General features: G+C 52.8%; 1 protein-coding gene across 4 annotated transcripts in view; it reads left to right on the plus strand.

Annotated features, from left to right (window-relative positions):
• The first annotated feature begins 1,696 nt into the window (after positions 1 to 1,696).
• ABCB9 (ATP-binding cassette, sub-family B (MDR/TAP), member 9) overlaps positions 1,697 to 14,284 on the plus strand; it is a 43,202-nt gene continuing 30,614 nt past the window's right edge. For all 4 annotated transcript variants that reach the window (XM_011948461.1, XM_011948458.1, XM_011948460.1 and 1 more), the window contains exons 1-2: positions 1,697 to 1,919; positions 7,986 to 8,673. In XM_011948461.1, the coding sequence (XP_011803851.1) occupies positions 8,025 to 8,673 (649 nt within the window). In that variant the 5' untranslated portion in view covers positions 1,697 to 1,919; positions 7,986 to 8,024. The remainder of the gene's footprint in view (positions 1,920 to 7,985; positions 8,674 to 14,284) is intronic.

The raw sequence follows: 14,284 nt of genomic DNA on the forward strand, positions 1-14,284 counted from the left end.
GGGCCTCTGTAAAAAAAAAAAAAAAAAAAAAAAAGAAGCTGTCCCACCAAATAGCAGAGGACATTTCCAATTCAGAGAGTGATCTAAAAAGCCTCTGTTCGGGGCTGGGCATGTGTGGCTCACGCCTCTAATCCCAGCACTTTGGGAGGACGAGGAGGGCAGATCACTTGAGGTTAGGAGTTTGAGACCAGCCCGGCCAACATGACTAAACCCCATCTCTACTAAAAATACAAAAATTAGCCAGGAGTGGTGGCGGACACATGTAATCCCAGCTACTCGGGAAGCTGAGGCAGGAGAATCACTTGAAGCTGGGAGGCGGAGGCTGCAGTGAGCTGAGAACTTGCCACTGCACTCCATTCTGGAGTCTCTGTCTCAGGAAAAAAAGCCTCTGATCGGAGGATCCGGGGATGTGGGCAGTTCTCGCCTCACCTGCTGTCCCTCTGGGCCCTAAGCCCACTCCCCACTTCCCCTGGTTCAGGACCCATGGGCCCTTTTCTGGTCCTCAGGTGGCCAAGTTGGCTCCCACCTCAGAGCCTTTGAACTTGCAGGCCTTAGCATAGGATGTTCTTCCCTCCCTGTGACTCACACCTTCTCACCTTTCACTTACACAGTTTTATTTACTTAGTATTTATTTATTTATTTATTTTTTTGAGACGGAGTCTCCCTCTGTAGCCCAGGCTGGAGTGCAGTGGCGCGATCTCTGCTCACTGCAAGCTCCCTCGCCTCCTGGGTCCACGCCATTCTCCTGCCTCAGCCTACCGAGAAGCTGGGACTACAGGTGCCCGCCACCACGCCCGGCTAATTTTTTGTATTTTTGGTAGAGACGGGGTTTCACCGTGTTAGCCAGGATGGTCTCTATCTCCTAACCTCGTGATCCGCCCACCTCGGCTTCCCAAAGTGCTGGGATTACAGGCGTGAGCCACCGCGCCCAGCCAGTTTTATTTATTTTACTGCACCCAGTACCTGAATGGTCTTATGCACTTACTTGCTGATGTTCTGTCCCCTTCACGCCATGAAGGCTGGGAGTTTTCTGTCTTTTCACACACAGCTGTGTTCCCAGCACCTGGCAGTAGCTGAGGACAAATCGCTGCCTCCCCTCTCCAATGCCCCGGATCACCGATCTTGTACTAATTTTCTCCGTAAAATGTACTCCCTTCCAATAGATCTCATTTGCTTATATATGTTATCTGACACCCTCACTAGAATGTCAGCTCCAGAAGGGCAAGGATCTTGTTTTGTTAATTGTTCAATTTCAGATGCTTAAAAGGCCATATGGCATGCCGTAGGCAGTGGATAAATATCTGTTGGGTGAATAAATGAAAGAATGAGTGAATGAATGAGGACCATAACCCACCCTCCTGGACTGGCTAGCTGTCCCTCCAGGCAAAAAGACCAGTTAAAAAGCAGACCTCCTTCAGGTGAAACCATTTCCGTCCCCTCAGGATGGGCCTGTGGCTCCAGGTGAGGAGCGCGCAGTGTGGAGGGCCTGGCTGGTCAGATGTGGGAGGAGTTTGCCACAGGTGAGCAGGTGGCCAGCTTTAGCCCCGCCCCCAGGAGGCCCCGCCCCACCCGGAGGCTTCGCCAGCCCCCTCCCCGGGAGCCCCGCCCCGTCCAGAAGAGCCCGCCCACTCCTCATGAAGCCCCGCCCCTCCCGAGAGGCCCCGCCGGTCCCTGTCCCAGGATCCCCGCCCTCTCCGTCCCTTAGGCCCCGCCCCGTCCGTCAGCCGGTCTCAGCGCACGCCAGGCTCAGCTCCGACCTTGCAGCGGCGCAGCGCGGGCGGGAGGCGGGGAGGAGCAGCGGGAAGAGCGGAGCGAGCCTCGCGTCCGGCGCAGTCTCCAATGAGCAGCGCGGAACCTGCACCACAGACCCGATCCTGCTGCGCGCCCCCTCCCACAGCTCACCTGGTGCCAGGTAACAGGTAAGAGCAAGACACCCTGGACCCCTGGTTTTGGGACCTTTCCAGGCCAGGGTGCCAGGCCAGGCACGGGTTGAGGGGCGTCTGGGCACCCCTGCCTCGGTGGGAGTAGGCATCTCGATTGAAGGTGGGAGTCTCCCTGGAGCCCTCCCGGCGCCCGCAGCCGCAGCTCCCAGCCCCCATCCCTGCAGCATCTTTTACGCGCCCGCAGGGCGAATGTTGCCATTTTTTTTAACCCCCCCAGGCGCCTCTGCCTCTTGGAAAATGTGGGAGGTGTAGGAGGATCCTGGGATGGCTGTCGTTCCCCCAGGACGGGGCTGGCGCGTCTTCTCAGGGCTCCTACTGTCCATGTCGGGCTTCCCAGGAATCCTGAGCACCAAAGCTTTGGCAGAAGCCTGGGGATCTGGCCTGTGCCTGCTGACCTGGGCAAAGCCCTTTCCTCAGTCTCCCCAGTAGGCCAATGGGCTGCCGCTGCTCCCCACCATCCACCCTGGCAGTGAGGCCTGCAGGTTCCCAGGGGAGCCTCCTTTATTTCTGGGCCTCTGTAAAAAAAAAAAAAAAAAAAAAAAAGCCTCCTCCCCCGGCCTGACATTAACTGAGACAGCTTTAAGCTGGGCTGACAGGATCCCCGCCTCTGCCCTACCCCCTGGAGATAGAGTGGCTTCCATTCCCCTTTTCCGGATGGGGCAGGGCCAGGTGACAAGAGGAGGCTTGGAGGGAGGGCACCTGGCATCTCTCTTTGCCTCCCCTAGAGCTGAGAGCACCTGAGACAGCTTCTCAAGTCCCAGAGTGAGGCTGGGCCCCACGTGGGCTGCGGGAGGCTCAGCAGGGATCAAATCAGGATAGACCCAGGCAGACCCAGCTGGGTCCTGCCCCAGCGCCAGAGACCCCCCACAGTCACGCCCTCACACCCAGCGGGCCTCCGTCAGTCAGTGGTTTGCTGTGCAGCGAATGGAATGGGCTTGTCCAGGTCTGGGCCCACACCTGGGTGAAAAGCTCACCATGTCAGGGGTGAACTGAGGCCACTGGGCCACCCAAGTTCTTTGGCCCCTTTTCTTGCAGTCCCTGAATAGCCTGGGCAGGCCCTCCCCCGAGTCTCCATCCTGGAGACCCTGGAGAACCTAGATGCGGGTCTCGTTCCTGCCTTCGTCCTTTTTCTGCATGTCACTTAACCTCTTCTTTCTCCCCAGCTGTAAAACGAAGCTGATGATCACAGGGTCCTCCCAGGGAAGTGGGGAGGCCTGGCTGCATTGGGAGGTGCCAGGCACATAGTAGGGCCCGGTGAAGGGTCTCTGTTGCAGTGTCGTAATAACTGCTATCTGTCGTCTTCTGGCCTTCTCTGCAGTTGACGCCTAGAGATACCCCAACCAACGTCTCCTATCCTGGGAAGAAAAGCCTTTGACAAGACCCCTGGTGGGGACAGGGCCACTTGCTTATCCTGTGCCATTCTTTAGTGCACAGAGTCAGGGCGAGCCACCCGTGTCTTCCTGGGCCTTGTCCCGTTCTAGGCGGGGCCTGTTCTGGCCACCACCTTGTCCTTGTCCCTCGGGCCAAGCAGGTCACCCATGTGCTCACAATTTGCCCTCTAGCTCCACCTGGCCAAGCCCAGCACGTCCTCTGAGTCAGGCAGATGGAGAGCGGGGACAGGCCTCTAAGCAGCCTTGGCTGGTGGTCACACTTCTGCCCAGTAGCTTCAAAAATAACGGAGTAACTGTCCCCACCGAGGACTGTAACCCGACCTGGGGCTGGATTCCACTCTGCTGGGAGCCTGTGGTAGAAGGACTAGTGCTTGGGGGCAGGGACTCGGGTGCTAGCGCTGCTCTGCCCCAGCCTGCTGGATGACCTGAGACAAGCCTCACCCCCTCCCTCTCTGGGCCTCAGTTTCCCCATCTGCAAAATGTGGCTTTGGTGGTCTGTGATATGGGTGTCTGAAATTTTGTTTACTCTGATGAAGATAAATAGGCTCCTGGAGGCGGGGGGCATGACTGGTACCCTGGGCTGTCGGGGGATGGGGAAGGAATTCCCCCAGAGGCTGGGAGTCAAGTTGGGAGAGTCAGCAAAGCCCCTGCGCTGCTGTCCAGCTTTTGAGTGTCTTGTGGATCTGCCTCCTGTTCCACTTCTGAGCCCCAGCCCCTTTCTGGGGACTGAGGGACCCCATGTGCCCACCACGAGGAGAGCAGCAGCTGAGGCGGCTGGCAGCACCTGGTGCAGACGGCAGTGGCTTGGCTGGGAGGCCTGGAATGGCACCGGGCCAGGAGCTTCCCTCCCTGGGCTCTGACTGGAGCTCACCCACTCGCTCGCTCCCCATGGCCTCTGCATTGCAGCAGACAAGAGCCTGCGTGGGCAGCACAGGCAGGGCTGAGGAGGGAGTGAGGACCTGGGCTGGGGGTGTCCGACCATCCTACCACTTCCCCCTGCCCTTGACCCTGCTCGGCCCTGACCATCTTTGGAGGGGCAGCTGCTGACTAAGCAACTGTCATCTCTGTGATGTGCTTCAGTGTGCCTGGATGTGCGGGGGTGAAAGCAGGGCCCAGGCTTGGGGGTCGTTATATCCCCCACTCCATTCAGACCCCTTCTCAGAATCAGTAGGAGTTGTGCCTACCTCCTGGAGGGGCTGTTTTGAAGGATTGGAGCTTTGTACAGATTTTGGAACTCAGTGGCCAGGGTTCACATCCCAGCTTGGTCACTTCCTAGCTTGTGTGGTCCGGGGCAGGTCACTTAACCTCTCTCTGTTCCTCAGTTTTCCTAACTATAAAATGGGGATAATGATGGGACCTACTTCGTAGGGCTGTGGTGAGTGCTGACGCATATAAGTGCCTAGAGCCAGTGTCAGCTCACACCAGCTACTGTCATTGCCAGCAATTAGCCTCAGCAGTCTTATCACCTCTGCCACACAGCCCAGCCCTCTGCTGGGGACCCTTTTCCTTAGATGAACACTTCCCGGTAGCATTTTCTTTCGCTCTGTCACCCAGGCTGGAGTGCAATGGCGCGATCTCGGCTCACTGCAACCTCCACCTCCCTGTTTCAAGCGATTCTTTGCCTCAGCCTCCTGAGTTGCTGGGATTACAGGCGTGCGCCACCATGCTCGGCTAATTTTTGTATTTTTAGTAGAAACGGGATTTTGCCATGTTACCCAGGCTGGAATCGAACTCGTGAGCTCAAGCAATCTGCCCATCTCGGCCTCCCAAGAGGCCGAGATGGGATTACAGGTGTGAGCCACCGTGCCTGGCCCCTGGTAGCATTTTCTGTATTGAATGTTATCTTAGTTTAGGGGTGAAGAACACAGATTCTAGACTCAGACACTTGTGAGTCCACATCCCAGCTCTGCTATTTGGAAGCTGTGTAATCTTGGGCAATCTTCACTTCTCTGGTCCTCAGTTTCTCCATCTGTTAAGCGGGAGGGATGAGAGTGCACATCTCACAAAGTCACTGTGAGGATTAAATAGGTGGAGCCACCTGAATTTGAAGCACATGGCACAGGGCAGGGCTCACAGGAAGTGCAGTGTTACATCCCCGTCTGCTTGTAGTTATTAGACACCTGCTGTGTGCCAGGCATGCAGTGGACAGGTGGAGAGGCAGGTGCTGGGGTCCTGCACTCACTGCCTCAAGTCCTGGCTTGGGCCCTTGTTGGCTGAATGTCTGGATCAGATGATTTTGTCTCTCTGTGCCTCAGTTTCCCCAACTGTAAGTGGGAATATGGAAACCCTGGCCTCGTGGGATTGTGTGAGGTTCCAATCATGCCATAGTGTGAGCGGTTTGTGTACCTGGGTGCCAGAGCTTTGGGGAAAGGATCTCTCTCAGGATGGCCCCTTCCCAGCCATGACACAGTCATCCCTGCTGTCTCCCAGCCCCTCGCCCCTCCTCTTGGGGGATCTAGAGCTCAGCCCATTTTGCAGATGGGAAAACAAAAGGCCCAGGGGAGGAAGGACTGGACCTGAGACAGGAGGTAGCACCCAGGGACACACCCCAGCCCGGTCCTAACCCTACCCTGGACAAGCCCCACTCACAAACTCAGGCCTCTAGGTCCACTTCCCAGGTGTCCCTGCAGCTCTGGGAGAGTCCTGAGGGACCCAGTGCCAGGAGATGCCTTGGATAAAGCAGACATCAAGATTCAGAAAACCAAAGGGGCCTAGGGCAGGGCACGAGGGCCAACCTGGGCAGGAGGAAAAGATTCTGGAAACTTCCAAACAGATGCCAAGGTTTCTGGATTGCTCTGCGGCCTGCAAGCCACCCCGACACCTATGAAGTTCTTTCTTAGACCAAAACAGTTTATTTGGGGTTGCAGAGATAGAAGGCCTGATGTGGAGAGGAGAAAAGTGGACAAACATTTATTAAGCACACACTGTATATGGTTGATTACAATCAGCAGCAATTATGCACCAGGTACTCTGCCCAGAACTGACACATTGAACCTCACACTCACATTTTGCGAATGAGGAAACAGGTTCAGAGAAATTAGTAGCGGTAGTAAAGACAGCGGCTGTTTATTAAACTCTGCTTATCTCAGCTTCGTTCTCATTATCGATGCAAAATCCTCCAGATGCTCCCCACCCTCTCTGACCTCATGGGGCCTTGCTGCCTTCCCAAGGGCTACTCCTGCCTCAGGGCTCTGGCACTCTTTCACCTGTGCCAAGTGCTTTTCCCCAGATAGCCACTTGGCAGACTTCTGTACCTCTTTCAAGTCTTGCTCAAGTGTTACCTACCCAACGAGGTCTTTTCTGGCCCCCTATTTAACATTGATCTTTGGCCTGGCACAGTGGCTCACGCCTGTGTTCCCAGCACTTTGGGATACCGAGGCAGGTGGATCACTTGAGGTCAGGTGTTTGAGAACAGCCTGGCCAACATGGTGAAACCCCATCTCTACTAAAAAAATACAAAAGTTAGCTGGGCATGGTGGTGGGGTACCTGTAGATCGCACCACTGTACTCCAGCCTGGGCGACAGAGCAAGACTGTCTCAAAAAAAAGAAATAAATAAGATAAACTTGATCTCTCTCTTCCCTCACCCCTATCCTGTTCACTCCCCTCTTTTTTCTGCCATAACCCTTATCTCTTTTTTTTTAACTAAAAAATATTTTTAGGCCAGGTGCGGTGGCTCACGCCTGTAATCCCAGCACTTTGGGAGGCCGAGGCAGGTGGATCACCTGAGGTTAGGAGTTCAAGACCAGCCTGACCAACATGAAGAAACTCCATCTCTACTAAAAATACAAAATTAGCCAGGCATGGTGGCGCATGCCTGTAATCCCAGCTACTCGGGAGGCTGAGGCAGGAGAATCGCTTGAACCTGGGAGGTGGAGGCTGCAGTGAGCCGAGATCGCACCATTGCACTCCAGCCTGGGCAAAAAGAGCGAAACTCCATCTCTTCTAGATCCTATCTAGAGATAGGATCTTGCTGTCACCAAGGCTGGAGTGCGGTGGCATGATCATAGCTCACTGCGGCTTCCTGCTCTGGTGGCTGCTGTCCACCCTGCGACCAGGTACCCAGGCCCTGGAGCCAGAACCTCGAACTCCCAGGCTGAAGCGATCCCTTCGTCTTGGCCTCCCAAGTAGCTTGGACTACAGGAACATGCTACCACATTCAGTTATTTATTTATTTTTAAGACAGGGTCTCACCCTGTTGCCCAGGCTGCTCTCCAACTCCTAGCCTCAAGGGGTCCTCCAACCTTGGCCTCACAATACACACATCCCAGTCTGGTCTAAACTCCTGACCTCAGGCGATCCACCTACCTCAGCCTCCCAAAGTGCTGGGATTACAGGCGTGAGCCACCGCGCCTGACCCATTTCCTTATCATCTGTCTCCTGCATGAGTATGTCATCTCCAGGAGAGCAGGGATCTTTGTTATTTTTGTTCATGACACAAAAAATCAAAGAACAGCGCCTGGCCACAGTGGGCACTCAATAAGTATCCCTTGAATGAGTGGAATCTTCGTAGTACCCCAGGAAGTTGATATTGCCATTTTACAGGTGAGAAAACGAAGGCTCAGAGATGTCAAGTGACTTTCTCAAGGTCACACAGCCAGCGAGTGGCAAACCTGAACCCCTTGTGCTGATGTTTGCTGTTGTCCCTACAGGCCTGGCCTCGCCCCGTGGACGATGATGGCCTTGCCCCCATGAGCTACAACCTGGCCCTCAGCACCCGCCCACCTTCAGCCAGCAGGATGCGGCTGTGGAAGGCGGTGGTGGTGACTTTGGCCTTCATGAGTGTGGACATCTGCGTGACCACGGCCATCTATGTCTTCAGTCACCTGGACCGCAGCCTCCTGGAGGACATCCGCCACTTCAACATCTTTGACTCGGTGCTGGACCTCTGGGCAGCCTGCCTGTACCGCAGCTGCCTGCTGCTGGGGGCCACCATTGGTGTGGCCAAGAACAGTGCACTGGGGCCCCGGCGGCTGCGGGCCTCGTGGCTGGTCATCACCCTCGTGTGCCTCTTTGTGGGCATCTACGCCATGGTGAAGCTGCTGCTCTTCTCAGAGGTGCGCAGGCCCATCCGGGACCCCTGGTTCTGGGCCCTGTTCGTGTGGACGTACATTTCACTTGGCGCATCCTTCCTACTCTGGTGGCTGCTGTCCACCGTGCGACCAAGCACCCAGGCCCTGGAGCCAGGGGCGGCCACTGAGGCCGAGGGCTTCCCTGGGAGTGGCCTGCCACCGCCCGAGCAGGCATCTGGGGCCACGCTGCAGAAGCTGCTCTCCTACACTAAGCCCGATGTGGCCTTCCTCGTAGCCGCCTCTTTCTTCCTCATCGTGGCAGCTCTGGGTAAGTAAGGACCTCGGGGACACGTGGCCACCAGAAAATCAAATTAGGTGGATATGACTGCCTTAGATTTTAAAGATTTTACTTACGTGGTTCAGACATCAAATTGATTCGAAAAGGAAAACAGGCCAGTCATGGTGGCTCATATCTATAATCCTCGCACTTTGGGAGGCTGAGGTGGGAAGATCACTTGAGCCCAGGAGTTCAAGACCACCCTGGGCAACATAGCGAGAACCCATTTCTATTTTATTTTATTTTATTTTTTTTATTTATTTAATTTATTTGTTCGAAACATAGTCTTGCTCTGTCGCCCAGGCTGGAGTGCAGTGGCACAATCTCAGGTCACTGCAACCTCTGCCTCCCAGCTTCAAGTGATTCTCCTGCCTCAGCCTCCTGAGTAGCTGGGACTACAGGCACGTGCCACCACGCCCAGCTAATTTTTGTATTTTTAGTAGAGACAGGGTTTTGCCATGTTGGCCATGCTGATCTCGAACTCCTGACCTCAGGTGATCCTCTGGCCTCGGCCTCCCAAAGTGCTGGGATTACAGGCGTGAGCCACGGTGCCTGCTCCATTTCTATTTTATGTAATTTAAAATGAAAAAATAGGCCAGGCACGGTGGCTCACACCTGTAATCCCAGCACTTTGGGAGGCCAAGGTGGGAAGATTGCCTTAGCCCAGGAGTTCAAGACTAGCCTGGGCAACATGACAAGACCCCATCTCAATTTGTAAAAGGAAAAAGTAAAAGACAAGAGAAGAAAAGGGAAACTATGAGTTCCACACCTGTTTTTTTCTTTTTAGACAGGGTCTCACTCTGTTGCCCAGGCTGTAGTGCAGTGGCATGATCACAGCTTACGGCAGCTTCAACCTCCCAGGTTCAAGTAATACCCCCACCTCCGTCTCCCAAATAGCTGGGACTGCAGGCGTGTGCACCACACCCAGCTAATTAAAAAAAAAAAAAAATTATAGAGATAGGATCTCACTATGTTGTCCAGGCTGATCTCGAATTCCTGGGCTCAAGTGATCCTCCTACCTTGGCCTCTCAAAGCACTGGGATTACAGGCACAAGCCACAATGCCTGACTGTGTTTCACTTCTAATTCTACCCTGATCGTCCTGCCCAGGGCTAACTACAGGAAAAGGATCGAGAAACTCCCAGGTGGCCAGGAAAACACTTTCTTACTCAGTTCTTGTGCATGTTCCCAGCTTTTCCTTATGCAGCTACAAGCACATCAAAAGAACATGCGTCACTCCCCCACTTCTCACCCACATTGTTTTATGTTTTGCTCTTTTCACTTAACAATGTGTTCTGGAATTTTCCCAACCAGTACCTCATTGTTTTATTTGGCTGCGTAATATTCCATTGTATATACCATGGATTATTTAGTTGGTCTCCCATCATTTGACTCTTGGGTTATTTTGAGCCTTTTCCTCTGAACATGAATAATTTTTTTTTTTTTTGAGATGGAGTCTTGCTCTATTACCCAGACTGGAGTGCAGTGGCGCCATCTCGGCTCACCACAACCTCCATCTCCCGGTTCAAGCGATTCTCCTGCCTCAGCCTCCCAAGTAGCTGGGATTACAGGCGCCGCCACCATACCTGGCTAAGTTTTATATTTTTTAGTAGAGACAGGGTTTCTCCGTGTTGGCCAGGCTGGTCTCAAACTCCTGAGTCCAAGCGATCCACCTGCTTTGGCCTCCCAAAATGCTAGGATTATAGGCATGAGCCACTGCGCCCAGCCTGCATGTGAATAATTCTATTCATACACATTTCATATGAAGGTGGATGGATCTGTAGAATAAATTCCTGGAGCTGGGATCATCAGAGAATAGACTAGAAAACATTGGAGTGGGCAGGTGCGGTGGCTCATGCCTGTAATCCCAGCACTTTGGGAGGCCAAGGCGGGCAGATCACAAAAAAAAAAAAAAAAGCAAACATCAGAGTGTGTTGCTTGTGGTAAGATGCAGCGTTGATTTGTGAAACTGTTAGTAATATTTTAGTTGTATGTGCCTATGTGCAAGTGTGGCCTGGTTTGTGATGTGAAATGTGTTTGTGCCTGTGAGTCTGGTCCAAACAGTTTGAAGGCACCACTCAGCAACACAGGTGGGAAGGTGGCACCGCAGGGTTGGAGCTCTACAGGTTCTGGGGGCATCGAGGCCTGGGCACAAATCCCTGTCCTGCTCCCTACCCAGCCGCATGGCCCTGCACAAGTTCTCCAGCCTTTGTGAGCCTCACTTCCCTCCTCTGTGCAACGAGGATTGTTAGAGTCCTTATTTCCTGACGTTTTAGATGCTGAAGAAAACAGGAGAGCTGGGTGCAGTGGCTCATGTCTAATCCCAGCACTTTGGGAGGCCAAGGCTACAGGATCACTTGAGCCCAGGAGTTTGAGACCACTCTGGGCAACATAGCAGGACCCTGACTCTAAAAAAAATTTTTTTTTAATTAGCTGGGCATGGTGGTACTTGCCTATAGTCCCAGCTACTCAGGAGGCTGAGGTGGGAGGATCCCTTGAGCTCAGCAGTTTGAGGTTGTAGTCAGCCATGATGACGCCACTGTACTCCAGCCTGGGCAACAGAGCAAGACCCTATCTCTACAAAAAAAAAAACAACAACAACAAAAAACAAAAAACAGAAGGACTAAGTACAGAGCTTGGCTTGTCATGGTAAGTGCTCAGGGTTGTTAGCTATTATGAGTTTTAAAAATTTTAGGCCGGGCATTGTGGCTCACACCTGTAATCCCAACATTTTGGGAGGCCCAGGTGGGTGGATCACTTGAGGTCAGGAGTTCAAGACCAGCCTGGCAACATGGTGAAACCTCATCTCTACTAAAAATATAAAACGTAGCCAGATGTGTTGGCATACGCCTGTAATTCCAGCTACTGGGGAGGCTGAGGCAGGAGAATTGCTTGAATCTGGGAGGCAGAGGTTGCAGTGAGCCAAGATTACACAACTGCACTCCAGCCTGGGTGACAGGTGAGACTCCGTCTCAAAAAAATAATAATAAAATAATAAAATAAAAATGTTAATTGACAGAGACAGAGCTTGGAGAGGTGACAATGCAATAACAATGCCAGAATGTTCTGAAAGAGGACAGGCAAACCCAGAGCTGGCCCCGACTCTGCAGCCCTGTTCTCCTACGATCCATCTCTGCCCTCTCAGTCCCATCCCCTCAACAACTGTGTGAGGTTAGGCAAGTTATTTAACCCCTCTAAGTCTTAGCCTCCTCTTCTGTGACATGGGCCTAGTAGCCCCCTCCTACTGGGATTGGAGGCTCAGTGAATCCACATGGGTGAGACACCTCAGACAGCTCCTGGCACGTAGACAGCCCCCAGTAAATACTAGCAGCTGTGGGGACTGGGATGGCCTCTTCCTGTTCAACCAGACGGTTTCTCCTGCTCATTCTGGGAAGCCCAAAAGTCCCCTCCTTAGGAAGCCACCTTAGATTCTGCCAACTGTGGCAACTTTGTCTGCCCCTCAGTTATAGCTTTTATGACATAAAAATCATGCATTCAGGCCAGGCGCGGTGGCTCACGCCTGTAATCCCAGCACTTTGGGGAGCCAAGGCCTGCAGATCACCTGAGGTTAGGAGTTCAAGACCAGCCTGGACAATATGGCAAAACCCTGTCAATACTAAAAATACAAAAATTAGCTGGGTGTTGTGGCAGCTGCCTGTAATCCCAGCTACTCAGAAGGCTGAGGCAGGAGAATCGCTTGAACCCAGGAGGCAGAGGCTGCAGTGAGCTGAGATTGTGCCACAGCACTCCAGCATAGGCAACAAAGTGAGACTCCATCTCAAAAAAAAAAAAAAACCTATGCATTTATGCTGGGCACAGTGGCTCATGCCTAAAATCCCAGTACTTTGGGAGTCTGAGGCAGGAGGATCACTTGAGACCAAGAGTTCAAGACCAGCCTGGCCAACATAGCAAGACCCTGTTATGCATTCACCCTCCTGCCTCCCCTCCCAGGTCCTGAGCGCCTCAGGGGCAGGGGCCAGGTCTGACTCACCCTGGATCCCAGTAGCTGGCACAGAGACAGGCTCACTGAATGAATAAATGAATGACTGTCATGCCTGTGCAGACAGATAGCGCTCCATGCCATGACCTTGTTTACCCTGCCTGCTGGGGCCCTGCCGTCAGCTGCTGTGTGGTCGAGGAATGCAGACATCCTCAAATACTGCTGAGCACATTTTCCCAGCTTGCAGGATTGCATCAAGAGTCAGGGTGCAGACTCACAGCTTAGCCCACCGACTTCTTTGATAACTTTAGGCAAGTGATTAACCTGGCCAGCGCTCACTTGCCCATTCTGAAGTGAGGGCTTTGTTAGGGTATTGTGAGAAAGAAGTGAGAGGAAGCTTGGTGCCTAGCACAAGTAAATACTTAATCAGTGTCAGGGCCAGATACAATGGCACACACTTGTGATCCCAACTACTTGGATGGCCAAGGAGAGAAGGTTGCTTTGGCTCAGGAGTTTGAGACCAGCCTGAGCAACACAGCAACAACCCATCTCAAACACAAAAAAAAATTAGATACTATGATAATTAATAATTATTTTTCAATCAACATGCATTCAGCAGTGCCCAGCTTTTCTGTACCCTCAGAATCTTCAAACAAACAAACAAACAAACAAAAATAAAAAAAACACCAATTGGGAAATGTTAGTTGTAGGGTTGAGTGTCTCTTATTAAATTAAGCTTCTTCAGAGGCCAAGTGCGGTGGCTCACGCCTGTAATCCCAACACTTTAGAAGGCTGAGGTGGGCGGATCACTTGAGGTCAGGAGTTCAAGATTAGCTTGGCCAACATGGTGAAACCCTGTCTCTACTAAAAATGCAAAATTAGCCAGGTGTGGTGGCACATATCTGTAATCCCAGCTACTCGGGAGGCTGAGGCAGGAGACTCATTTGAACCTGGGAGGCAGAGGTTGCTGTGAGCGGAGATCGCGCCATTTACTCCCCAGCCTGGGCAACAAGAGCGAACTTCCATCTCAAAAACAAATGGAGTCCTTTTTTTCTTTCTTTCTGTTTTTGTTTTTTTTTTTTTTTTTGAGGCAGGGCCTCCCTCTGTCACCCAGGCTGGCTGGAGTACAGTGGAGCAATCACAGCTCACTGCAGCCTTGACCTCTTTAGCTCAAGTGATCCTCCCACCTCGGCCTCCCAAAGTGCTGGGATTGCAGGTGTGAGCTACCTTCTGTAGCCTAAGATTCTTTAATACGGATTTCATGGTAAACCAAATGTATAAACTTGGGCAAGTGACTTAATCTCTCCGAGCCTCAATTTCCTCTTCTGTGGAAAGAATACATTTCCACAAATGGAAGGAATAATTGTACCAAACCTATAGGATTACTGGGTGGCCTTTGGCACTTGAAGAAGGTAGGGGAGCAGATATCTGGGGTAAGCGGCTGGGTGCGGTGGCTCACACCTGTAATCCCAGCATTTTGGGAGGCTGAGGCGGGCAGATCACTTGAGGTCAGGAGTTCGAGACCAGCCTGGGCAACATGATGAAACCCTGTCTCTAATAAAAATATGAAATTTGGGCCGGGCGCGGTGGCTCAAGCCTGTAATCCCAGCACTTTGGGAGGCCGAGACGGGCGGATCACGAGGTCAGGAGATCGAGACCATCC

Source organism: Colobus angolensis, unplaced genomic scaffold, assembly GCF_000951035.1.
Source record: "Colobus angolensis palliatus isolate OR3802 unplaced genomic scaffold, Cang.pa_1.0 Scaffold28, whole genome shotgun sequence".
In the NCBI taxonomy this organism is placed as follows: domain Eukaryota; kingdom Metazoa; phylum Chordata; class Mammalia; order Primates; family Cercopithecidae; genus Colobus; species Colobus angolensis.